Genomic DNA, 24,720 nt, shown 5'->3' with positions numbered 1-24,720 from the left:
ATCAGATGGCATACAGAAAAGACACATATATGTGGGCTTCTTGTCCTTGCCTTTAAAGCAATAAACACTAGGATTATTTGGAAAAAACAGCAGTTATCAGGAAATCAATGAGCCACGATGAAAAAAAACCCTAAATAACATTTAATCTTTCAAATAAGAATTCTTCATTCCTTTTTAAAACAATATTTATTTTAATTTATTTATTTGGCTGTGCAGGGTCTTAGCTGTGACACGTTGTATCTAGTTCCTCAACCAGGGATCAAACCCAGGGCCCCAGCATTGAGAGCTCAGTCTTAGTCACTGGATCACCAGGGGACTCCCAAATTCTTCATTCTTGAGTTGAACTGACAAACGAGGTGGCATTTAGACCGACTGATTAGACTTATAGCTTTGTGGGGCTGCTGAACATCACACACATGTGATAGAGGTGTTCTTTAGTGTTACTCTGCTTTCTTAGTCCTGCATGTTTATATTTGCTCAATTATGGCTGAGTTGCACTAATTTTTCAAAGAATTAGCTTCTTCCAAACTGTCAAATTTATGAGCATATTATTGTCTGTAGTACTTTATTATCCTTTTAATGACTGCTGCATAAGAAGTGATGTCATCTATCTCATTCTTGATTTTATTGATGGTTGTTTTTCACTTTCTATTTTTATCATTCTTGCCAGAGTTTTGTTGTTGCTGTTGTTTAATTACTAACTCATGTCCAATTCTTTTGAGACTCTGTGGACTCTAGCCCACCAGGCTCCTCTGTCCATGGCATTTCCCAGGCAAGAATACTGGAGCGGGTTGCCATTTCTTCTCCACCCAGGAATTGAACCTGCCTCTCTTGTGTCTCCTGCATTGGCAGATGGATTCTTTACCACTGAGCCACCTGGGAAACTCTTAGTCCTGCGTACCTAATCACATTTCTATCATTTGTATCTGATTTGGAAAATATAGAACAATCCATTAACAATTTCAAGACAAAAAAGTCTACACACTTCATAGCCCCTTCCTATTACATGAACGTGTAAATTGAATTCCCTCTCAAGATGAAAAAAAACAAAGGTTGGCTTCCCAAAAATGTTTTCATTGGCTTTAGGGAACTAAAACGCACCAGTCTGGGTGACTAATACTTCCTGGAAAATAAAGATAGATCAACACATAATTAAGTTCTGGCTCAAATATAACTGTTGTCTTGGAAACAGTTTGGGGGATAAATATGGTTATGCTAATAAAACTTTTCATGATTTTCACCAATAATCTGGTTTATTAATTAGGCCAGACCATCTTACTATCTTAATTAAGGCTACCCGTTTTGGACTACTCAAGGGTTAAAAAAAGTTCCTAAGAGGACATTGAAAAGGAGGAAAAGGGGATAAACCTGGTTATTTACCAGCGCTCAAGGTTAAACGTACTTTTTGGCACATGTGTAGGTTTCAAACATCTTTTCTACTTCATTAAGCAGAAAGCAGAGTTTTTGAACATTTTGAACAGCATTTTGAACTAAGAATTCCTAGCGTTGTTTTTCTGAACCCCATCTTCGGAGGATTTCAAATCCGACGAACTCAAGAGAAACAAGCGAAAGCAAAATCCTAAGTAGCCAAGATTTTTCTGGTTCCCGCTTTCAGTAAAGAGAGTTTTGTAGGAAGTTCTCCTCCGAGTGTAGCCCGAAGGGCAGCCTGCGGGCTCCGGAGGGTGTCTGGTGGAGGCCGAGTGTGAACTCCGGGCGCAGGAGCGCATCCCGGTCTGAGATCACACCCACTCGGGGTGTGCGTGAGTGAGCGCGCGGTGGCCGCGCGCGTGTGTACGTGTGGGGAGGTGTGCGCCAAAGGGGTGGGGTGAGGGGCGGCGAGGAGGGCTCTAGGTGAAGCACGAGGCGCGGGAGCGGGAGGTCGCGCGCTCCGGCCTCTCCCCCAGGGGCCGCGGCGGCTGGCTCGCGCTCGGGCTGCCCCTCCCGGTGCGCGCCGCTGCGGCGCCACAGGCCCCTCGACCCTGTGACCACCGCCCTCCGGCCGCCTGGCCCGCAGCGGGGACCGGCGATGGCGCGGAACTGACGGTCTCCTCCCTCCGGACCCTTCTGTCCCGCACGGGGGCTCCCGGGGGCCGCGGCGCCGCCCCGACCTGCATGTGGGGCGCGCGCGCCGGCGGCCGGAGCGAGCGGCCCTCGGTGCCCCCGAGGCGGTGCCCGGCCGCGCGGGCGGACCGGGAGGAGGAGCAGCAGCAGGCCGGGCCGGGCTCCCCGCGCGCCGCCGCCCGGGAGCACGGGCTCCCTGGAGGGAGCTCGGGGCGTCCCAGCCTCGGAGGAGGGACCCGGAAGCAGAAGCGGAGCCCCGAGTCGAGCCGAGCCGCTGCCCCCGCTGCCCGCCGGCGCCGGGTGGGGGTCCCGGCGGCTGGATGGGCAGCGGCGGCTCGGGCCGCGGGCGGCGATGGGCGAGGAGCAGAGCACGGTGAGCGGTGCCGGCGGGCCCCTGGAGGCGCGGATCCCCGCTGGCGACGCCGCGGGCCCCCCGGAGCCCCCGCGGCCGCCGGGGCACAGCGCCGGGGCGCCCGGGCCGCGCGCCGCCTCCGCCGAGCCGAGCGGCGGCGGCTGCGGAAGCGACTCCGGCTGCGCGGGCGCCGGAGCCCCGGAGCCCGCGGAGAGCCGAGGGGCCCCGAGCTGGAGCAAGAGCCGGGCACCCGGGCAGCCCGCGGGACTGGCCCTCCCCGGGCCCCTCAACCCGCAGGCTTTGCAAAAGCAGCTGGCCGAGGAGGAGGAGGAAACGGGGGAGCGAAACGAGAGCGGGGATGAACAGCAGGAGGCGCCCCCCGGCGAGGAGCTTGAGCCCCCGACCCGTGTCCACGTCGGGGCCCCGGACGGACTGGTCTTGGACGTGCTGGGCCCGCGGCGCCCGCCCCCGGCCAAGAGACAAGTGTTCTGCTCCGTGTTCTGCGTGGAGAACGACCTGTCCGAGGTCCCCTCGGCGGAGCGGCTCTCGCTGCCCGCATCGCCACCTCGGGCTCCGCCGGTGACCAACCCTCCCAGCACCCCCTCCTCCTTCCCCAGCCCCCAGCTGTCGCTCCCAGCGGACCCCTTGTCCCCCGACGGCGGCAGTATCGAGCTGGAGTTCTACCTGGCGCCGGAGCCGTTCTCCGTGCCCAGCCTGTTGGGAGCCCCACCCTACTCCGACCTGGGTGGGGTCGGGGATCCCTATGCGCCCCTCATGGTGCTGATGTGCCGGGTGTGCCTGGAAGACAAGCCCATCAAGCCCCTGCCCTGCTGCAAGAAGGCCGTATGCGAGGAGTGCCTCAGAGTCTACCTGAGCTCCCAGGTAACCTCACCCCTCCGACCCTCCTCTGTTCCCCATTCAGCTTTCCAAATCCGTGGCCAGGAAATCCCGCTCGCCAGCTCACTGCTCACCGGAAGAGGTGATGAGCACCCTTACCAAGGACGTCTATCAGTGTCTTACATCTCGGTTGTTGCCCTTAGAATATTTAAGTGTGTTTGTCTTCGTGGGTTAGCTCGACTGGAATTTAACTCTGGGTGAGCTTTGGGCTTTGATTGGCCACCACAGAAGGAACAGGGTATGAATGCATTGCCCTCTTCTATTTATTTTATTAGATTTCGAGCAAGGAGCTTGCTCAAAGAGGAGGGCAGTTGAGCGCGCTTCAGAGGCCTGGTATTCCAGAAACTGACAAATAGTGGGCATAAAATAAATATGTATTGAGTTAGTGGAGAGAAGGGTTGCAATGAGTGATTCCTGAATTTGAAATTTTGCTACTTTCAGGTAATCCAAAGAAAAGTGTTATTAATTATGTATTCCTTGCCCCTGGGTCACTTTTCAGTTTCCTTTTCCACAGTAAAGTTGAAGTACTTTTTCTCACTGAAGTTTTAAGCCAGCAGAATGCTTTATTTCTTTAAGAAGGAACAAAACAGAAAAAGCAAAACAAAGCAAAGCAAGGCTAAGAGGCTTAACAAAACAAGCACTGGTGAAACTTTCCTCCTCAGTTGCTTATTTGAAAGCTTGTTTTTTTTCTTGGAAAGTTGAAGAGTGCAGTTGACCGGCTTTCCTTCCCTGGTGGTGAAGGCGTTCTTCTAGCAGCTTTCAGTCTGTTAGGTTTCTGCCAGTGTTTTGCACAATCTCGAATGCCCTTTGATCCCATGTCTGATTGTCCTGGGCCTATTCATCTTTCAAAATCCTGAGCTGTTAAGGTGCCAACTTCTCTGTGAAGCCTTCCCTCACCCTCCAGGCCACGGCTTATATACTTTCAAACACTTCTGCGTGTCTTGCATGCACTGAAGTTGTTCCGTATGTCTGTGTGACTAGACAGTGTCTTTCTTAGAGCCCCTGTGTCTGATAGACTCATGTTGGTATCCTTCCTCCTAACAGTGTTTAATAACTTTGGCTGAAGGGAACTAAACAGGATTTCACACTACAGTTCCTCTGTGTATTGTGGCTAATCTGTGCTTGTGTCTAGACTGAAAGTGTGTACCCTGCCCAGTGGAAAAAGCAAAGGGGAATTTAGACAGAATGGAATGTTACACAAGCAGTGACTTGGCCAAGATGGTTGAGATTATCCAAGCGCCTGTGAGAGTCTGTGATGTCTCTTTCGTGCTTTATCCGCAAACAGATACTTCAAACAGGAGGAAAGCCCGCTTCTCACTGTGGCTGTTTCTAGGATGTCACTGTCAAACAGTCAAGCAGATAGCCATGGACAAGGCCCCGTGGTGGGATTCAGACATTCCCAAACTATGGGCTCTACTCCAAGGAAGCTCCCTTGTGTGTACAAGATGTGTACACACGAACAATACAAGGTAGCATATGATGAGGTGTAAACAGAGTGACAATATCATGTAGCACTTAAGCATTGAATATAAATACAGTGTGGGTTTAGAGGTTCAAGGGAGGTGGTCATTAGAAGTTGGGGTACTCTGCTTTGCAGTTTGATTTCCTTAAGCATTTCCGTTTCCTGAAAGCAAAAATTTTTTTTTGCCTCCAAAATCTGATCTGTGTTAATCCTAAGGTCTCTTCTACGCAAAGACTCTTGTTTCCATGTCATTTAACCTTTCTGTGTCTTAATTTTCTCATCAATGAAATGGAATTACAGGCTCTCTAATGACACATCAATTCTAAAGCAAAACAAAAACTGCAGAGTTGTTTTGGTGCCTTTCTGAACCCGATCAAAAGGGCATAAAGAGTGCCCTCTTTTTTATTTTCTAAGGTTTCTTGGTTTTTACAGTAGTAAATCTGTCAAGCTTGAACTTGCAGGCGTCTTAAGGCTTTTTAAACTAAAGCGATATATTTGAAATAAAAAGTTAATAGTGACTTTTGTCATCATCTTTTGGATTTGGGCCAAATACTTAGTGTATTAGTTAATATCATTTAAGAAAATAAAATAGAGTCCCTATTAAGCATTTAAGCAGTCATTAAAAATGCATATTAAATGTGAATTGGAATGTTGCCTGGTTAAATAATATTCTTCTAAAAGGAGCTGATGAATTCTTTGGAAGAAGGTACAAAGTTGGAAGACAGGAATGCAGATTTTTAGGTGATAAGTCTTATTTCCATTAGTGCCATGGCCTGAATATGTGGCGAAGGCCAGTGGGTAGTTGTCTTCATTATTTCAGTGTACACATAGGAGATTAGGTGGTGACTTAAATACCTCTGTGCTCGCTCAGTTCATCAGTTGTGTCCGACTCTTTGCGACCTCATGGACTGTAGCCTCCCAGAGTCCTCTGCCCCTGGGATTCTTCAAGCAAGGATACTGGAGTGGGTTGCCATGCCCTCTCCAGGGGATCTTCCCAACCCAAGGATTGAACCCATGTTGCCTGTGTCTCCTGGGTTGGCAGATGGATTCTTTACCCTTGGGTCACCTGGGAAACCCAAATACCTCTATGTGCATGCATGCATGCTCAATCTTTTAAGTCATCTGACTCTTTGTAACTCTATGGACCATAGCCCACCAGAGTCCTGTATCCCTGGGATTCTCCAGGCAAGAATATTGGAATGGGTTGCCATGCCTTCTTCCAGGCGATCTTCCGGACCCAGGGGTTGAACCAGCGTCTCTTATGTCTCCTGCATTGTCAGGTGGGTTGTTTACCACTAGCATCACCTGGGAAGCCCAAATTCCTCTATATTGTGGTTTAAAAATAATAGTTTTAGTTTTTTAAAACAGTGATTTGAAAAACTAAAACCAGTTTTTTTTTCAGTGATAAGAATTCTTCTTCAGTTATCACTATGCCTGGGGTCTATGCAGGATCCTTCTTAGTGGAATGACTTTACTGGCCAGCAGGTATCAGTTGCTGTGGTGAAGGATTGAACTGGTACATTATAATCTTTGGTACACATACATAGGGGTCGAGGTAGAGGCGCTAGAGCCCCATGGTACAGACAGTGGGAGTTTAACTGGTTTGTGTTGCATGAGTATGTAAATCTTCGGTGCATAAACTTCAGAAGTCCATTTCCAATGGCCTGTGTGCACATGTATGACCGTGGCTTAGAGCATGCAATGCCAGGGATATCTGTGGTCTCCTTCAGGGCACTGAGCCGTTCTGAGAACTGACCTTCTCAGCTGGTTTGGCCTTTACCCCATTTTCTTAGGAGGAAGGGTTGTTACTTTCCTCATTTCATGGAATGATACCGTACTCATTTCAAAAATTCTCCGCAGGTATCTTTCCTTTATGATTTTGATTTGAAACAGTAAAATCTGGTAGGATGTGAAATACTAATATTGAGCACTTTATATAAAGAAAAGAGAGAATTGGACATGCTAAGGGCTTTCTAAAGGTAACAGCTGTTGTGACTTTCATCACTCTGCTTCAAAGTGCTTGTGATGGCACATGCATATGAATTGGAATGTATACACCTGTCAAATGAGTATTAATAGAGACAAGCAACACATTTCTTCGGCACTTTGTGAACAAAACAGCTGCTAGATGATAATGTCCTGAAATGACTGTCTACTATAGTCATCCTAGAACCGGTGACCTAGGAGTGAAAGCTTCTAGATCCTTTTATTAAACTCTGAGTCATCCAGACCTTTATGGGTAAAAGTGTAGCTTGCTTTTTCCCTTTAAACCTTAAAGCACCCTGTATATTTTTAGAAACTGGCCTTTTCAAGATGGAGTTTGCCAGCAGCCACCTTCACACAGGTGAATTTATGGATCCTCTCCTGCCAGCTGTGATTTTGGTAGTCTTGAAAATGTGAAGAATAAGAGACTGAACTCTGTTAAACCACTCTGTGAATTTAAAAAGTGAGGATTCCAGCGTATGTAAACTTACTCTTCCGTGTACTGTGTGTGTGTGTGTGTGTGTGTGTGTGTGTGTGTGTGGTGTGTGTGTGTGTGGTGTGTGTGTGGTGTGTGTGTGTGTGGGGGGGGGGGGGGTGTGTGGGGGGTGTGTGTGGGGTGTGTGTGTGTGGGGTGTGTGTGTGTGTGGGTGTGTGTGTGTGTGTGTGTGTGTGTGTGTGTGTGTGTGTGGTGTGTGTGTGTGTGTGGTGTGTATTCTGGAGCTGTGGTTAACATTCACTTTCACACCTTTCTGACTCATGCACTTCTTTTTCCTCTTCTGATTCTTTAATGCTCTCTCTTTTAATAATTTCTTCATTTCCATTTCCCCTTAATAATTCTCTCTTTTTCCTCTTACTTTTCAAAATTTGATTTTAAATAGCACTTGAGTGCTGCCGAGGAGTCAGGGCCCTGTCCGGGCTATGCGCTGGGCCCTCAGGACCTGGTGCAGATGGTGTCTGGGCGCCTGCCTTCCCGCGTCCTCCGGCGTCTAGAGACGACACGCTCCGCCGAGAAACCCTGCCCTGCCTACGGGTCTCAAATAACCTGACTAGTACTACTTTCCTTGGGTGTCACCTTTAGAGTGGTGATTTTTTTTTTCCTCCTAGAGTAGAGCTCAGCTTTTTATAGTTGAAGGCTGTTCCTTACTCCTCATGTGAGAGACACAAAAAGAACATTAGATTTGAGCTCCCAGCTTTTCCTTAAGCATTGGTGATGGGGATGTAGACAGATGTCTGAGTCATAATTTCTTATAATTAACATTTTCATTTGTTAATGTACCATTTACACATATAAGACATTTATTGGCTACCTGTATGTCAGGGACCTTGAGAGACTTTTTAAATGTATTAAATGCCCACAAGGAGCTGGCTTAGAGCCTTGCTGGCCGTGTTTCCTCCAAGCTTTATCTGGTGGCATAAATAAGCTTTCCTTTAAGTTCTCAGACAAGTGTGGCTCTCCTCTTCTTTTTCCTTTCTGGGAGGATTTTATTAAGCCAGTTCTGGAACACCAGCTAACCTTTTAGTAAACATATTACTATTCCTCCTCTTACATGTTTATTTCAAAGTAATAAGAAACATTATTGTAATAAGTTATTACTATAATTAAATGTTCTTAATTAACATTTCTTAGAGCTCTTTGTAATTGTTGTAAATAGAATATTAGTTAATGCTTTGCTTCTTTCAACATTTTTATTACTTTTGCGCTTTTGCAAAAAAAATACTCAAAAGAAAACATTTTGCTAACTGTGTTTGGATCATTCATAAAAATATGGCCAATCTTTAAAGTTAGGACACTTTCAAAGAATTGTTTCTTGGTTCTACTTCACTTTGTCAGCAGAGTTTTATGTGATAAACTTATTGAACCTTCCCAAATCAAGTTCTGTCTTAAAAAAAAAATTCAGTATCTTCAGGACAATAATTCCTAGAAGAACATTCTCTTTCAAAGTGATCACTACTATTTGCCCCATCAGTTTTGGGTAATTACTCTTGAGCTTTGAAGTTTCCATAAATAACAACCATTAATTGAACACCTATATTTCAAGCATTTTTTACATTTATTGTGTTTCAGTTTCTGTTAATATGTTATTATGTTTCCATTTAGTGTATTTTATTATTTAATTTTAATTCCCTTGCATATTAAATACCTATTACATACCAAGCACTGTTGGTGTTGGAAACACAGAGAAGTGAAACAGATAAAACCCCTTACTCTATGGAGTTTATTTATTAGGCTGGGGGGAGATTGATAATAAAATAAGTAAATTAGTTAGTATACTAGATATTATTTAGTCTACTATAGTATACTATAAAGAAAGAAAAACAAGGGAAAGGTGATAATATTGGGAAGGAGGTTTTTCTTTATGTATTTATAGTGTTTTTAGGAATTGTCAGCGAGGGTTTGTTTTACATGGTGACTTTTGAGCAGAGATCTTCATGATGGCAGTGAGAGAGCAAACCAAGAGAATATCTGAGGAAACAGTGAGTATAAAGTTCCAGAGACAGGAGCATGCTTGCTGAGGGGTTCCAGGAATGACAGAGAGATTCATATGGGTGAAGCATATGGAATGAGGTGGGAAGCACTAAGAAGAAACCGGAAGGAGAAGTGGGAAAAGCTGATGGAAAGGGCTTTAAGGCCTCAGAGAACTTGCAGTTCCTCTGAATGAGCTGGAAAGCGGTAAGATGGTTTTGGGTTAGTCAGATGTGACTTCACCTTTAAGACAGAGGACTCTGGCTCTCTGTGGAGAATGTATCAAGAGAGTCAAGAGCAGAAGTAAAGGGACTTCCCTGGAAGTCCAGTGGTTAAGACTCTGTGCTTCCAATGCAGGAGGCACAGGTTCGATTCCTAGTCAGAGAATGAAGATTCCACATGCTACCTAGCTAAATAAAAGCCATTAAAAAAAAAAAAAAAAAAAAAAACCAACTTGGGGGAAAAAAAAGAATGGAAGTGATCAGTTAGAAGAATTTGGCAATAAGCCAGAGAGGAGATGTGATGGTTCAGACTAGGGTGATTAGAGGTAGATACGGTTTGAACTGGTGGAATTTTGGATGTATTATGACAGTAGAGCTGATGGAAGGTGCTGATGACTTGGTGTGGGATAAGAGGAAAAGAGTCCAGAATGACTCAGGTTTTGAGCCCAAGCAATCAGAAGAATGGGTTTGCCATTTAACAAGGTGAGGAATACTGTAGGAGGACGTATATTAAGGAGAATCAGGAGTTCATGCAAAGTTCCAAAAGCTTGTTTAGACATTCATAAAAGGATGGCAGTTGGCGTGTGGCATTCAGCAAAGAGACCTTAAGAGGAGATGTAAATTTCTGTCTTTCTGATATAGAGAAGATGTTTAAAGCCATGAGACCAGAGGAGGATTGAGGACTGGGTCTGGGCATACCAGGGCTTGCTGATATAGAGCCTGGGATGTGTGAAGGAATAGGAAGGAGTCTGAAAGGGAGAGGGCAAAAAGGAAACCAAGGTAGAGTGGGTTAACCAGAAGCCAAACAAAGATGATGTTTGGTAAAGGAAGGAAAAATCATTTTTGCCTAATGTTTCTGATAGTTTCAGCAGGATAAGCGTTTAAATTGACCATTGGATTTCCCAACAAGGAGACTGTTTGTAAGTGTGAATAGTGCTGTTTTCATTGGCACTGCTGGAGTTGACTTTCTGATTATAATAGGTTCAAGAAAACAGGAACAGCTCAATTTCTGTACTGAAGGTAGTAGAATGTTACATGAGGAAACTCAGGGTTAGCAAGGTTAAAGAACTTGTCCTAAATCACATAGCTAGGAAATGGCAATGGTGGGATTTCAGTTCCATTTGGCTCTAAAACCCAAGGTCTTTTAATAGTGTTTGCATTTATTATCTTATTTAATAAGTTAAATATGTTGATTTTTTTTTAAAGTTTATATCTGTATTGTACAAAGTCACAAGGCTTCCAGTCCAAGAAGAAACTTAATTACATGTTTTGAGGAAGTGGAAGTCTCTTGCCCAAATTTAGATCCAGAGAAAGATTTCAACCAAAGTCAGCTTCATCTTCATGTAAGAAAATCAGGAATTGAGTTGAGAAGAGCTATGATTTAACTTACTATTAAGTTTTAATGGCAGCACACTCTCTTGTTTTCTTCCTAACTCTTGACCATGCCTTTTCTTTCCATTTGAACTATTTTTATGTTACCATCTCTTAATGTTGGTATCTGCATGATCATATATTAAACCCTCTCTCTCCTCACATTCAAGTCAGAAAGAGAAGGGAGCAGCAGAGAATGAGATGATTAGATAGCATCACTGACTCAATCAACACAAATTTTTGCAAACTCTGGGAGATGGGCAGTGGAGGGTATAGAGGAACCTAACTTACTGTAGCCCTTGGGATTGCAAAGAGTCAGACACAACCTAGTGACTGAACAACAACTCCTCACATTGTGTATTAGTAGTGGGACCATGTACTTTCACTCCCATGGTTTCAAGTGACACCTATACGCTTTTCCAAATCTTTGCTTCTAGCCCAGATGACTTTTTCTCACCTACAGTACCATATTGCTGGCTCTGTCTTTGACATTTCCACCTGTATGTTCCAACCACAGCCACCGTAAACCTCTCAGAACTAACCTCCCTTTCCTCCTCTTCCTTCCCCCATCCCTAAAGCTTTGCTCTTCCTTTGGGGGTCCATGTTTCCATCAGTTACACCCAGGCCAAAAGCTTGGGTGTCATCTTCGAGTTCTTTTCCTCCCTCACCTCCCACATCTCATTAAGCACCAGTCACTAATCACTTTCAGTCCTACCTCCTAAAATTATTTCTGTAGTCTTCTCTACTTTTCTCCATTTCCACTGGCATTTCCCTTGCTCAGGCCTCTACCATTTCTCTCCTGGATTCCAACCACAGCTTCTTCCTTTGTCCAAGTGTTCCAGTCTTGGCCATTTCCAGTCTGTTCTTCACACTGCCACCAAAGTTGTCTTGTAAGATACAAGACTGGTCTTGGCATTTCCCTTCTTTACCTTTCAGTCTGCTTCTTGCCTTTAGAATTGACTCTGAACATGGTTTACATGTGCCTGGGTGAGCTAACTCGTATTTACCACTCTTGTTTCTTATCTATCCCTATAGCCGTATTAAACTTCTTTTTGTTCATTGAGTACTCTATGACTCTCTTAATCATGAATCTTTAGTGACATGTGATTCTGTGTTAGCGGGATCTACTTTTTTCCCTTAATCCCCATCTCTGCCTCTTTCACACTGATTCATTCTAGTCTCAACTTAGACATTTCTTCCTTTGAGAATTCTTTTTGACCCCCTCTTATCTGGATTAAGCATCCTTCCTATGGTCTTTGACAACCCTTTGACTCACTGTAAGATTCTTTATGTTTCACTGTATTTAAATTGCCCGTTTCCTGCTCCATGCTCCCATTAGACTATAAAGCTTGATGCATGTAGAGACCTTATTCATTTTTTTTTTCTGATTGCTTTCTTAGCTCTTGGCATACTGTCCACATGAAATGAGTATTTGTATAGTAGATTTATGTAGTTAGATTGTAAATAACTAATACATCAGAGGCTAGTTGTCAACATACAAAGTATTAGGATAGATAGCCAAGATGGTTTTTAACAGGAAAATCTCAACATTTCATTATCTTGCTTAAAATCCTACAAACCCTTTCCCATTGCTGTAATGAAAAGATTCTGGTTCATGACACTGCTGATGAGGTTTGGTCCCTGCTGCTCTCTTCAGTCTCTTCTCCATCCCTCCAGCTCCAGTACTTTCCAGGCATGGATCCTTCCCTTTGTTAATTTCTCCTCATCCTTCACATCTCAGCCTTCCTTGGTCTCCAGACTGAATCCGTCTCACCGTTTATGCTTTTAGAGTCCTTTTTACCCTGCAATCATTTTTTTAATCCCCTTTTGTAATTATATGTTTGTGAGATGATTTGATATTTGATTAATTCTCTCTCCCTCCCCATATTATTTGAGCTGCTTTTATAACTAGCAGTTAGCACAGAGCCCAGCGTAGAATAGGTGCTGAACAAATGTTTGTTAAAAGACTGAATGAATGATTGAGAGTAAATTATACTATGTTCAGGTTGGTAGAAAAATTAAGGTAGATTTTAAACCTGAATTTTTGATATTCTAGAGTAAATTTACATTTTTAATGCAATGGAATGCTATGGCCTGAGTCTTTATCTTGGCAACCAGTTTATCACTGAGATGCTTCTTTATTATGAAACCTCTTCTGGTTTCTGTGTCTTCTGCTTAACAGATTCCTCCAGAACCTGGGCACTTAGGAACAGCCGTTTTATTTTGATCATGGCATGTAGGTCAGGAATTTGGGAAGGGCTCAGCTGGTAGTTCACACTTGGGGCTTCTGCTGCTGTGGTGGTCAGATGTCAGCTCACTTGCTTGGCTGGCAGCTGGTGCTGGCTGGTGACAGTATGCTTGGCTGTGGCTGTTCACAGCAGTGCCAGCAAGTAGCCTTGATAGCACTGTAGTCTCAGGGCAGTGGGCTTCTTACATGGAGGCTGGCCTCCCCAGGGCCAGAGTCTCAAGGAAGCCAGGTGGAGGCTGTCTTATCTTGGGAAGTCATTCAGCGTCACTTGGGCTTCCCTGGTGGCTCAGATGGTAAAGAATCTGCCTGCAATGCAGGATGTCCTGGAGGAGGAAATGGCAGCCCACTCCAGAATGGGTTGTCTGGAGAATCCCATGGACAGAGGAGCCTGGTGGGCTACAGTCTATGGGGTCACAGAGTCGGACATGACTGAGCAACTAACACTTTCACTTTTTTACTTTCAGTAGAAAGACACTTAGACCCACCCCTTCATTTTTTGTGAATATATAAAATAATTTGGGGCCATATTTTTAAACCACCACACTACTTCAAACAAAAATCAGGAATGTTGTGAATTTAGGTAGTAAGCTTTTGAGCCTGAATTTTAACTTGTTTTTATTTGAAGTTTCATGTCTTATCAGTTATTTAATTACATATTTCCTATTCATATCATTGGGAGAAGGGCATGGCAACCCACTCCAGTATTCTTGCCTGGAGAATCCCACAGACAGAGAAGCCCGGTGGGCTACAGTCCATGGGGTTGCAAAGAGTCGGACACGCCTGAGCGACTAACACATTCATATCATTATATTGATTAATGTACTTCGGTATTGTGGGAGTTTTGTGCTTTATCTTTGAATAATAAAGCCTTAAGCTTGTATGAAAGTTGTTCCCTTTTAATAATATTTATTTTTAATTATTTATTTGGCTAGGCTGGGTCTTAGGTACAGCGCGCTTGGCTTCCCCTAGTTGCAGAGAGCAGGGGCTGCTCTCTGGTTGTGGTGCTTAGTCTTCTCGTGTGGTGGCTGCTCTTGTTGCAGACCACAGGCTCAGGGCACGCGGGCTTCAGCAGTTGTAGCACAAGGGCTCAGTTGCTTCATGGCACGTGGAATCCCCCAGGACCCGGTCAAACCCACGTCCCCTGCATTGGCAGGCAAATTCCTATCCATTGTCCGTCCACCAGGGAAGTCCAAAAGTTGTTCCCTTTTAAGCTTAAGTATTTTAGATAATTTCATTGGAACTGAATATCTCGAGATCAGGGTCAACTTCCGATTATATCTGATTAACACCACTTATGTTGATTATCATAACAATATTATGTTAATTATTAATGATTATTAACACCACTTATTCTACATATTGTAACTTCTATCATATCAAAATTTTAGCTTCACTAGTGATTAAAATATCATTTGAAAAAGTTGAATACCTTGCTGAATAAAAAGAATTGAGGTAACGGATAGTGTTTGTGGTACAGGGATATTCTGTACAGAAATTGTTGTATTTAATGATACCTGAGAATTAACCACTCTAGTTAATGTTTGTTAAATTGGCTCACTGTTGGGTTTTTATTGTTTATGATATTCTAGTTTGGCTGATTCTGTCATTCAGCTAGTGTCCTCTCACATAGGTAGCCCTTACATTTGCAGAAGTAAGTATGTTGTGCTCAGAAATCTCCTGGTTGAGGATCTGTGAGCCCTGAAGAGGAGGAGGTGTATGGCTTTCATCATGTGCCTTTTTTCATTTTCCCCAGCTCAGGTAACTGAATTCTGCATTTATTCATTCATGTGAATGACTAATCCCTTTTTAAATCTTCCAAAGCTGTTTGCCTTAATGGTATTCTCTACTGTAAGATTCAGAGGCTAATTATAGGCTACCTCGCAAATTACTTCCCCTTTTGTGGTGTTGATTCTTGCCTTATTTCCTCACTCACTTATTGGCCATACTCTGCATCCTTGAAGCTCTGAGACGTAAGTGGCCAGTTAAATTACCAGGGCTTTTCCTTCTGGTTGCTTAACCAGCTTAATTTTAAACAGCAGGTAAAATAAAACACTTGGTTATAGTGTTTCCCTAGCGTTTTGTTTCCTTTGACAATGCCATTTCCCCTAATGTTTAGAGTTTAGTTTATTACTAGTTTATGTCTAATTAGAGCCGTTGAATCAAATCAGCAATGACTTTGCTGTGGCTTGATCTTAGCACACCGTGTTTGTTTGAACATGTGACCTTGGTGGGGAAAGTGAATTTCCTTCATTAGTTCTACAGAGAGTAGGGCTTTTTTTTTTTCCTTCTGCTTGAGATGTCCATGGTGGGAAATGATTGGTGCAATTCCAAGGGTTCTAATTTAATCCTGCTTTTAACAACTCTCACCATTAACTTCAGTGTTGTTTTTCCCCTTATGTTACCATTTTTCCTCAAGATTGTTTGTGAAAGAAACACTTTGAAAATAATGGGCTCCTGAAAATAAAAGAAATACTCTATGTGTCCCGTGTTCTGGTGTTTTATGCTAAGACTCTGTGTGTGTGTGTGTGTGTGTGTATGCGCGTGTAGGTCTCAAGTTTGTGTGTTACAAGAAGATTGTTTGCTCATTTTGATTTATAAAAATCTAAGTTTAGTCATTTTTGGGTGAATTCATGTATCTTGGGTTTAGTTGGAGTCAACCTAAGCCCCTTGGGTTTACCTTTTCCCTGCTGTTAGTTTTTAATATGTCACAGTGTGAGTCACTGAAGGCTTCAGTCTTAAGATAAAGGGAGAGTTTAGAGGAATGCTGGAGAAGGCGATGGCACCCTACTCCAGTACTCTTGCCTGGAAAATCCCATGGACGGAGGAGCCTGGTATGCTGCAGTCCATGGGGTCGCTGAGGGTCGAACATGACTGAGCACCTTCACTTTCACTTTTTACTTTCATGCATTGGAGAAGGCAATGGCAACCCACTCCAGTGTTCTTGCCTGGAGAATCCCAGGGACGGGGGAGCCTGGTGGGCTTCCGTCTATGGGGTCGCACAGAGTCGGACACGACTGAAGTGACTTAGTAGTAGTAGTAGAGGGATGCTTGAAAAGAAAACATTTGAAACAATAGTAAGTCTTTTCCCAAGAGTTTGAATTTGCTGCTTTTTTTTTTTAATACTGTTTGTCCAGATATGTTCTTCTCTTTTTAAAAATCACTACAGACTTAGAAAATTTGGAAACAGAATTTTCAATTTTGCTTACAAATCATCCAAATGAGCTGCTTTCAGAGAGTTTTGACACATTTGTTTAAAAAATAGCACTTTATGATTAGCTCTAAGAATAGTTGATTGATGCTAAAGTTAGGACAGATATACCTCGCTAGCTGAATTTCATCAGCAATCTTTGAATGCTTGGTAGATGAAACATAAAAAGAAGTGTAATGATTTAGTAAGCACAGGCAGCAAGGTATTTTTTTGCCTTCCTGTGTCTCTGTGTGGTGCTTTTTCAGTTAAACACCATCATTAAAACAGTGTATCAAAATAAACTGAACATGGATCTTAGAGACCCACTGTCACTGAATGTCAAAGATTTCTAAAATTAAGAATGCTGTTTCTGACTCATTGCTTTCACAATTACTAATGATCCAATTAGTGATGGTAAGACATTTTGTATCATTAATTAATAAAATTGAGACTCAGATGTTAAAAAAATCACTGGAACTTTTGGATTCCTTTTACAATCTAGATGGCTTGGCCAAAACCCTGTTTGTTGATTTGCTCAGGATGCTAATAAAGAAAGGTCAAGCAGGCAGTCCTGTCACAGGCTGGCTAATGACACACTGATCTGGGGCCATAAATTACCCCTAACCCCACATGCTCATGTCATAAAGTGTCTGCTTCTGATCAGAAGACACAATGGAAGAATTACTATTAATCTCATCACCACTTCTGGAAAAACAAATGGAAACACATAAACTGCTAGTGAGTTGCAGAGACTTTTACACAGAGAAATCTTTTCCAGTGCATAAGACTTTCCTTTCTTTTGCTGTAGTCACACTGCAGAAGGTCAGTTCTCTAGTAACTCAGCTGATTTAAGGCAATCAAAAGGGAGGGGAAGCTAGAGCTTTCTTATTAAAAACATTCTCTGAGCACAGAATATTTGTTTAGCAGTGTGCTGATCACTTGAGAAGATGTGGTCTATGATCCATCCTCTTACCAAGTGTAGAAATTCAGAAAGTGAAAAGTAAGGTGTCCAAGCAAAAGATCAGGGAAAGTTTATAACTACATTGTGTGATGCTGGTTGTTGACTTAAGTGGTTCTAGGAAGAAGCTGTGTTTATGGGAGTAGAAAAAGTTGAAGCTCGACTAGTTTATACAAAGTTCTTATTGATACACAGAAAACATAGAAGAAGCGAGTTCGAGGTGGGATGTGTCTTCAAGTGAGATGGAGTGAGCAAGCACACAGGTGAATGTGTACAGGCTCAGTCGCTCGGTTGTGTCTGACTCTGTGACCCCATGGACTGTAGTCCGCCAGGCTTCTCTCTGTCCATGGAATTCTCCAGGCAAGAGTACCGGAGTGGGTGGTCATTCCCTTCTCTAGGGGATCTTCCTGACCCAGGAATTTAACCCACATCTCCTGTGTCTCTTGTATCGGCAGGTGGATTTATTACCACTGTGCCACCTGGAAAGCCCAAGCACACATATGCACTCAAAGATGCATTTGTGGAAATGAAAGAAAAGAAAGTTAGTTGCACAGTCATGTCCAACTGTTTGCTTTTCCATAGACTGCAGCCTGTCCCACTCCTCTGTCCACAAAATTCTCCAAGCAAGAGTACTGGAGTGGGTTGCTGTTTCCTTCTCCAAAATAAAGAATGTGAAGTTGCTCAGTCGTGTCCGACTCTTTGCAACCCCATGGACTGTAGCCTATCAGGCTCCTCTGTCCATGGAATTTTCCAGGCAAGAGACTGGAGTGGGTTGCCATTTCCTTCTCCAGGGGATCTTCCTGACCCAGGGATCGAACCTGGGTCTCCTGCATTGCAGACAGATGCTTTTACCAGCTGAGCCACCAGGGAAGTCCCAAAATAAAGAGGGAGGGTAAAAGTGACCATGGCTAGAGAGAGGGGCTTAGAAGGGCAGTATGGCAAATTGGAGTGGAGAGGTGAAGCTGTATGGTGAGCAGGAGTCCGTGGAACGGAGGTCTCAGTACAGAGCAGAGCACACGGGCAGCCAGACCCCCAGGTGTCCTGTGTCTCAAGGGCAGGGGCAGAGGGAGCCGGGTCATGGCTTCCAGAACAGGATGAGATCGCAGAGAGCTCTGAGGCCCCTCTGTGGAACTGGTACTTTGTTCTGTGATATGAAGTCATCGGAAAGTTGAATGGAGCTGTCAAATTATAGTTAGTGCTTCAAAAAGAGCCTGGCTTCCCTGTGGAGAATAAACTGTGTTTAAGGGTGGGGTGTGGCGGAAGAGAACCAGGGAAATGGGTTAGGAGGCCACTGCAGCAGTCCAGGGCAGAGGTGAGAGTGGTCTGGGTTACCGTGGAAATGGTTCCGTCTCTTGTCCCATCACTTACCCGGCTTTTGGTTTTCAAAGGTGTAGGGAGTTCTTCGCCTTTGGACCAGCAGGATGTACTGCCAGTCTTTGTAGCCTTTAATGCTCAGAGGTCCATGTTGTATTGGGTTGGCCAAAAAGTTCATTGGAGTTTTTCTCTAAGATGTTAGAGGAAAACCACCCGAGTGAACTTTTTGGCCAACCCAGTATAACTGCAGCTGCCATCTTTATCTTTTCAAGTCATGTGTGATTAACTGCTGTTTAGCTTGATCCCCTCTCACATCTTGCCTGTCTTCAATGTGTTTTTTGTTTTTAATTATTTCGTCCAGCGACACCATGGAGAAAATCACTAACTGAAAAAGGATTTGGAAACCTGTCCATTGTTATTTTACTGATTGTCAGAATCAGCTTATCAAAGAATTTGAGCTTTCCTCTGCTACCTAGTCTTTTGCAATTTGCTGTTCTTAGTCTTTCCTCACTTTATACCCGAGCAGTTTGCTTACATCACTTTTTAAAACAGACAGGAACTCCCGCCCTCTCCTCCTCATAGATAGCAAAGGTCTCACAGGTCCGCCTTCAGTGCTGAGAGGAAGTTAGAATTATTTTGTAGTTCTACTTAGTTCTTTTCTTGTAACGGTTTTGAATTGTTTTGAATGACTGTCCTTTGCTTCAGTGAATTCCTGTCTAATTACACACGTTCGTCTCTTACTCCCAACTCTTGTTTGTGTAACGGAGTTCCCTTTAGGTGTCACGTCCATTTCCTGTCCCTTAAATGGCAAAGACCCTGGGGTCATGACTTCACTGTACGTGGCTGTTTTGATTGTAGTTGTTCTTTGCTTTGTTTTTAATCAGGGTACATAATAAAGTAATTACTTCAACAGAGATTTACTTCGCTGGTTTTATGCTGAGTAACTCAGCAAAACCCTCCCTTTTGTATGAACCTTCATTTGTTTATTTCAGAGTTCTAAAGTGTCTCTTCTCATTACATTCTATTATTCGTCATGGAACCAGTACTATTTCAATTGGAGGCAATAAAATATTGATGTGGTTTTTACATTATTTTTGAGAAAGCCTCAAGTATTTATCTATAAAATAGATTTGTCCCATGTGTGGGTTGTGTAAATTTTAGAAGAATATAAACCGTATGCATTGGTATCATGACAGATTTTTTAGTTATCTTGCTGTATAACAGTTACCACTGGGTGAAAGTTTACTCAATTTAAAATATTTTCAACTAGATAGTGTGAACAATCACAGATACCAGGTAGCATCTTGGAGTACTTTAATGTTTATAAAACAACTTGAGAAAAATTTAAGTACTTAGAAACACTGGACTTTATATTTTATGTTTACAACATCCATTAAGTGTCTAATACCCCATTTCTATTTGTTGTGAGGAATTTAGCTCTTTTTTTCCTCTATATTAATCTTCTTGTCAAGAGCAACTCATTTCAAGGTGGATTCATTGTTTTTCCTCTATAAATATGAATGAGTTTTAATTTTGGATCTCAGCACTTTAACATTTTTCCTTAGAAGTACCTATTTTATTGAAAAACAAAAGCTAGTTCATAAAGTGATACATGATGAACTTTAATATCTATCTCACTTTATACATACTTCTATAGCAGAAATGTGGTTGATACCTCAAAAATTCCATAGTCAAAACCCTATCCCCAACCACACACACACAAAATTCCTGCATTGCATTTTGTATATATTGATTACACAGTGTATCATTATATATTTCATGTAAATAGTTTGTAACCATTGCCGTCTTGTAGACATTAATAATCCATTAATATTTATGTAAGATATTGTAGATTCTGCTTGAAGACAAATTAAAAATTATTTTACCTACTTACCTACTGTCTCAAGGCTTTAAAAATTTCTATATTTTTACACGTTTACCGGTCATCTTGTGTAGACCATTGATAAAGTTGTAAAGATAAAAGGTCAAAAGTTAATGACATTATAGTATGTGAAAGTTATTTACTTAGTTTCTGATGAGCAGAATGAAAATGGGTTTGTATTACTCAGTTGTTTTCTTTGAATAAGATTTAAGAACTGTGAAGGGAAGTCATTCATCCTTCCTTGGCTTGCAGGTTTATTGTCTGGTGAGGAAAGGGAAGAGACATATAACTGTCAGAGTGGAATGACCACTTTAGAAAGACTTTGTTTTAAAGGGAAAGACAAGCTTTCTATGTCATGTTCATCATCACTTCAGCATCCCCCGTTTCCAAATAGGGTGTCCTAAGTTGGTAGACTTAATAGTTCATGGATTATCTTCAGAAGGGTTCTAAGTGCCATTCATTAAAATGAAAAGGAAGAAGTTCCTTAGGCTTATAAGGATGCATCAGAAACTTAGAGTAAATATCAGCTTAGCGGTGAGACCTTAGAAGCATTTTCACTAAATTCGAAACATGCACTGATTCTTGTTGTCATTGTTACTGTTTAGCTTTATTGTGTAGGTGTAATATGAAACGGACAAATATATAATCTGAAAAAAATAATGTTATTGTCTAAAAATGATCAGTAGTTTTAGACAATAAGATTACCTACATAAAATGTCCAGGAGAATCTGGAGATAAAATGTTAGAACCAACAAGAGTATTATTTTTGCTGGATATAGGAGTAGACCATGGAAATCTTGGTGAACTATTTACCAGCCAGAACCAGTGAGAAAAAGAAATTACCTTCAAATAAATACCTAGAAGTAAATCTGAAGACATGCATGATCTTGACAGAGAAAATTATTAATACTTGAGGGAAATAAAAGAACAAGTGAATTAAGACAGAGATATGTCCCATTGAATGGGAAGATAGAATGTCATAAAGATGTCTGTTTTCCTGAATTAGTCTATAAATTTAAGGCATATCAAGAGATTTATTTAGTATGTGTAGAAGAATAAATGTCCAAGATGAACAAAGAAAATTTTGAATAAGTAGGAAGGGCACATTTGCCCCAGTAAATAACAAGGTGTATTTTAAGGAAAAGTTGATTAAGACAGTGGGGTGTTTTTATCAGTTCAGTTTAGTCACTCAGTCGTGTCCGACTCTTTGTGAGCCCATGAATGCAGCACGCCAGGCCTCCCTGTCCATCACCAACTCCTGGAGTTCACCCAAACCCATGTCCATTGAGTCGGTGATGCCATCCAACCACCATCTCATCCTTTGTGGTCCCCTTCTCCTCCTGCCCTCAATCTTTCCCAGCGTCAGGGTCTTTTCAAATGAGTCAGCTCTTCGCATCAGGTGGCCAGAGTAGTTTCAGCTACTTTGGAGTTTCAGCTTCAACATCAGTCCCTCCAATGAACACCCAGGACTGATCTCCTTTAGGATGGACTGAATGGATCTCCTTGCAGTCCAAGGGACTCTCAAGAGTCTTCTCCAACACCACAGTTCAAAAGCATCAATTCTTCTGCGCTCAGCTTTCTTTATAGTCCAACTCTCACATCCATACATGACCACTGGAAAAACCATAGCCTTGACTAGATGGACCTTTGTTGGCAAAGTAATGTCTCTGCTTTTGAGTATGCTGTCTAGGTTGATCATAACTTTCCTTCCAAAGAGTAAGTGTCTTTTAATTTCATGGCTGCAGTCACCATCTGCAGTGATTTTGGAGCCCCCCGAAATAAAGTCTGACACTGTTTCCACTGTTTCCCCATCTATTTCCCATGAAGTGATGGGACCGGATGCCATGATCTTCATTTTTTGAATGTTCAGTTTTAAGCCAACTTTTTCACTCTCCTCTTTCATTTTCATCAAGAGGTTCTTTAGTTCCTCTTCAGTTTCTGCCATAAGGGTGGTGTCATCTGCATATCTGAGGTTATTGATATTTCTCTGGGCAATCTTGATTCCAGCTTGTGCTTCATGTAGCCCAGCATTTCACATGATGTATTCTGCATATAAGTTAAATAAGCAGGGTAACAATATACAGCCTTGATGTACTCCTTTTCCTATTTGGAACCAGTCTGTTGTTCCACGTCCTAGTGTTTTTATAGATAAAGTCAAATCCATGAAACAGAAAAAAGAGCTTAGACGACTTGGGACATAATGAGATTGCCCAAATGAGTCAATGAGGACAGAATAGATATTTCGGTAAATGTGCAAGGATGGTTGGCTTTCCAGTTAAAAATTAAGTAAGATTCTTTATCTCAACACATGAAGAAATGAAGTCTGATATGTTAAAGCTCTATATGTGTAAATAAAATTTAAAGTATTTTAGTAGAATAGATTTACGGATGTCTCTATAACCTTATAGGAAAAGATTTTTCAGGCAGCATCTGAAAAACACAACTCTAAATGAAAATTACTGTTTGATTCCATCTATATGACGACTCTCTGAGGGAGGAAGATGTTATTAGGGTAAAGGTTAACTCACACCCTGGGAAAATCATTTTCTAAAATACACAACTCAAGAATTATTATTCATTATATATCCATTATGTAGAAAAACTTACAAATCAATTTTAAAAAGACTAATTACTCATTGGAAAAATACAAAATTTAATGACATACTGCCAAGTCGCTTCAGTCGTGTCCGACTCTGTTCGACCCCATAGACCGCAGCCCACCAGGCTCCCCCGTCCCTGGGATTCTCCAGGCAAGAACACTGGAGTGGGTTGCCATTGCCTTCTCCAATGCATGAAAGTGAAAAGTGAAAGTGAAGTCGCTCAGTCGTGTCCGACCCTCAGCGACCCCATGGACTGCAGCCTACCAGGCTCCTCCGTCCATGGGATTTTCCAGGCAGGAGTACTGATAAGTGGCCAATAAATGTATATAAAAAAGTTCATTTTCATCGTTAGGATACACTATGATTCATACTAATGGGGAAAGCACAAGTTAGCAACAATGAAACAAGACAATGTTTGGGTCTTAAAAGTGGCAAGATCAAAAAGTCTGATGTAAATCGAGTGCTGGTTAGTATACGGGGTAACGGGATGTTTGTGCTGTGTACTGTGCTAGTTCTCTTCAGTCATGTCTCACTCTTTGTGATGCCAGGGACTGGAACCCACCAGGCTCCTCTGTCCGTGGGATTCTCCAGGCAAGAACATTGGAATGGGTTGCCATTGCCTTTTCCAGGGGATCTTCCCAAACCAGGGATTGAATGCACATCTCATGCATTGACCGGTGGGTTCTTTACCCCTAGCACCACCTGGAAATTTAGACACTACTTGTTCCCAGCAGACTCTTGTCATTACATTGCGAATTGATTGCTTCCAATTGAAGATTAGGTGGAAGCTCCTCAATGCACAGTTAAATGGATTTTAAACAACATTTTTATTAAAATATGCTTCACGTATCATACAGTTCACCTATTTAAAGTATATAATGAAATATTATTTAGTATATTCACAGGGTGGTATAACCATTACCAGTCTAATTTTAGAACATTTTAGTTCTCTGTTAAAGAAATCCCATACCCATTAGCACTCACTCCTTGCCCCCTCCAAGTCCCTCCCAGTCCTGAGAAACCATTGATAAAAAACTTTCTCTCTGTATTCTGCTGCTGCTGCTGCTAAGTCGCTTCAGTCGTGTCCGACTCTGTGCGACCCCATAGACAGCAGCCCATCAGGCTCCCCTGTCCCTGGGATTCTCCAGGCAAGAACGCTGGAGTGGGTTGCCATTTTCTTCTCCAATACATGAAAGTGAAAAGTGAAAGTGAAGTCACTCAGTCGTGTCCGACTCTTAGTGACCCCATGGACTGCAGCCCACCAGGCTCCTCCATCCATGGGATTTTTCAGACAAGAGTACTGGAGTGGGTTGCCACTGCCTTATTCTGGACATTTCATGTAAATGGAATTTTGTAATATGTGGTCTTTTGTGGCTGATGGATGAATTTTGAAATACAAAATTTCTATTGTACTACAATCAGGGTCCAAAAAATGCTGATAGAATTGTAGTTTGAGCTTAGAAAGAATATCAGCTGAAGAATTGTGTGGAAATGGACATTTTGCTTCTAGTTTTAATTTTTAGCAATATAAGAAGTTTATAGAGCAGCTTGACATGACTTGTTATTCCAATGGTGATTGTCAACATGATTTTACTGTAGAGTAACTCTTGAATACAGGTACTGTGGTTAGTGTGATTTTAGGTTGAATTCATTAGTAAACGCTAAGTCGTGTCCAACTCTTTGAGACCCCATGTACTGTAGCCCACCAGCCTCCTCTGCC

General features: G+C 42.5%; 1 protein-coding gene and 1 non-coding gene across 2 annotated transcripts in view; one reads left to right on the top strand and one right to left on the bottom strand.

Annotated features, from left to right (window-relative positions):
- The first annotated feature begins 2,297 nt into the window (after window positions 1-2,297).
- RNF217 (ring finger protein 217) overlaps window positions 2,298-24,720 on the top strand; it is a 131,620-nt gene continuing 109,197 nt past the window's right edge. The window contains exon 1 of the mRNA XM_019966891.2: window positions 2,298-3,295. Coding sequence (XP_019822450.2) covers window positions 2,414-3,295 — 882 coding nt within the window. The 5' untranslated portion in view covers window positions 2,298-2,413. The remainder of the gene's footprint in view (window positions 3,296-24,720) is intronic.
- On the bottom strand, window positions 18,001-18,074 carry TRNAC-GCA (transfer RNA cysteine (anticodon GCA)). Its single transcript has one exon. It is a non-coding gene; the product is annotated as a tRNA-Cys (tRNA).

Source organism: Bos indicus, chromosome 9 (assembly GCF_029378745.1).
Source record: "Bos indicus isolate NIAB-ARS_2022 breed Sahiwal x Tharparkar chromosome 9, NIAB-ARS_B.indTharparkar_mat_pri_1.0, whole genome shotgun sequence".
Lineage (NCBI taxonomy): Eukaryota > Metazoa > Chordata > Mammalia > Artiodactyla > Bovidae > Bos > Bos indicus.
Note: the sequence above shows the minus strand (reverse complement) of the source record. Positions and strands in the feature narration are given on the sequence as shown.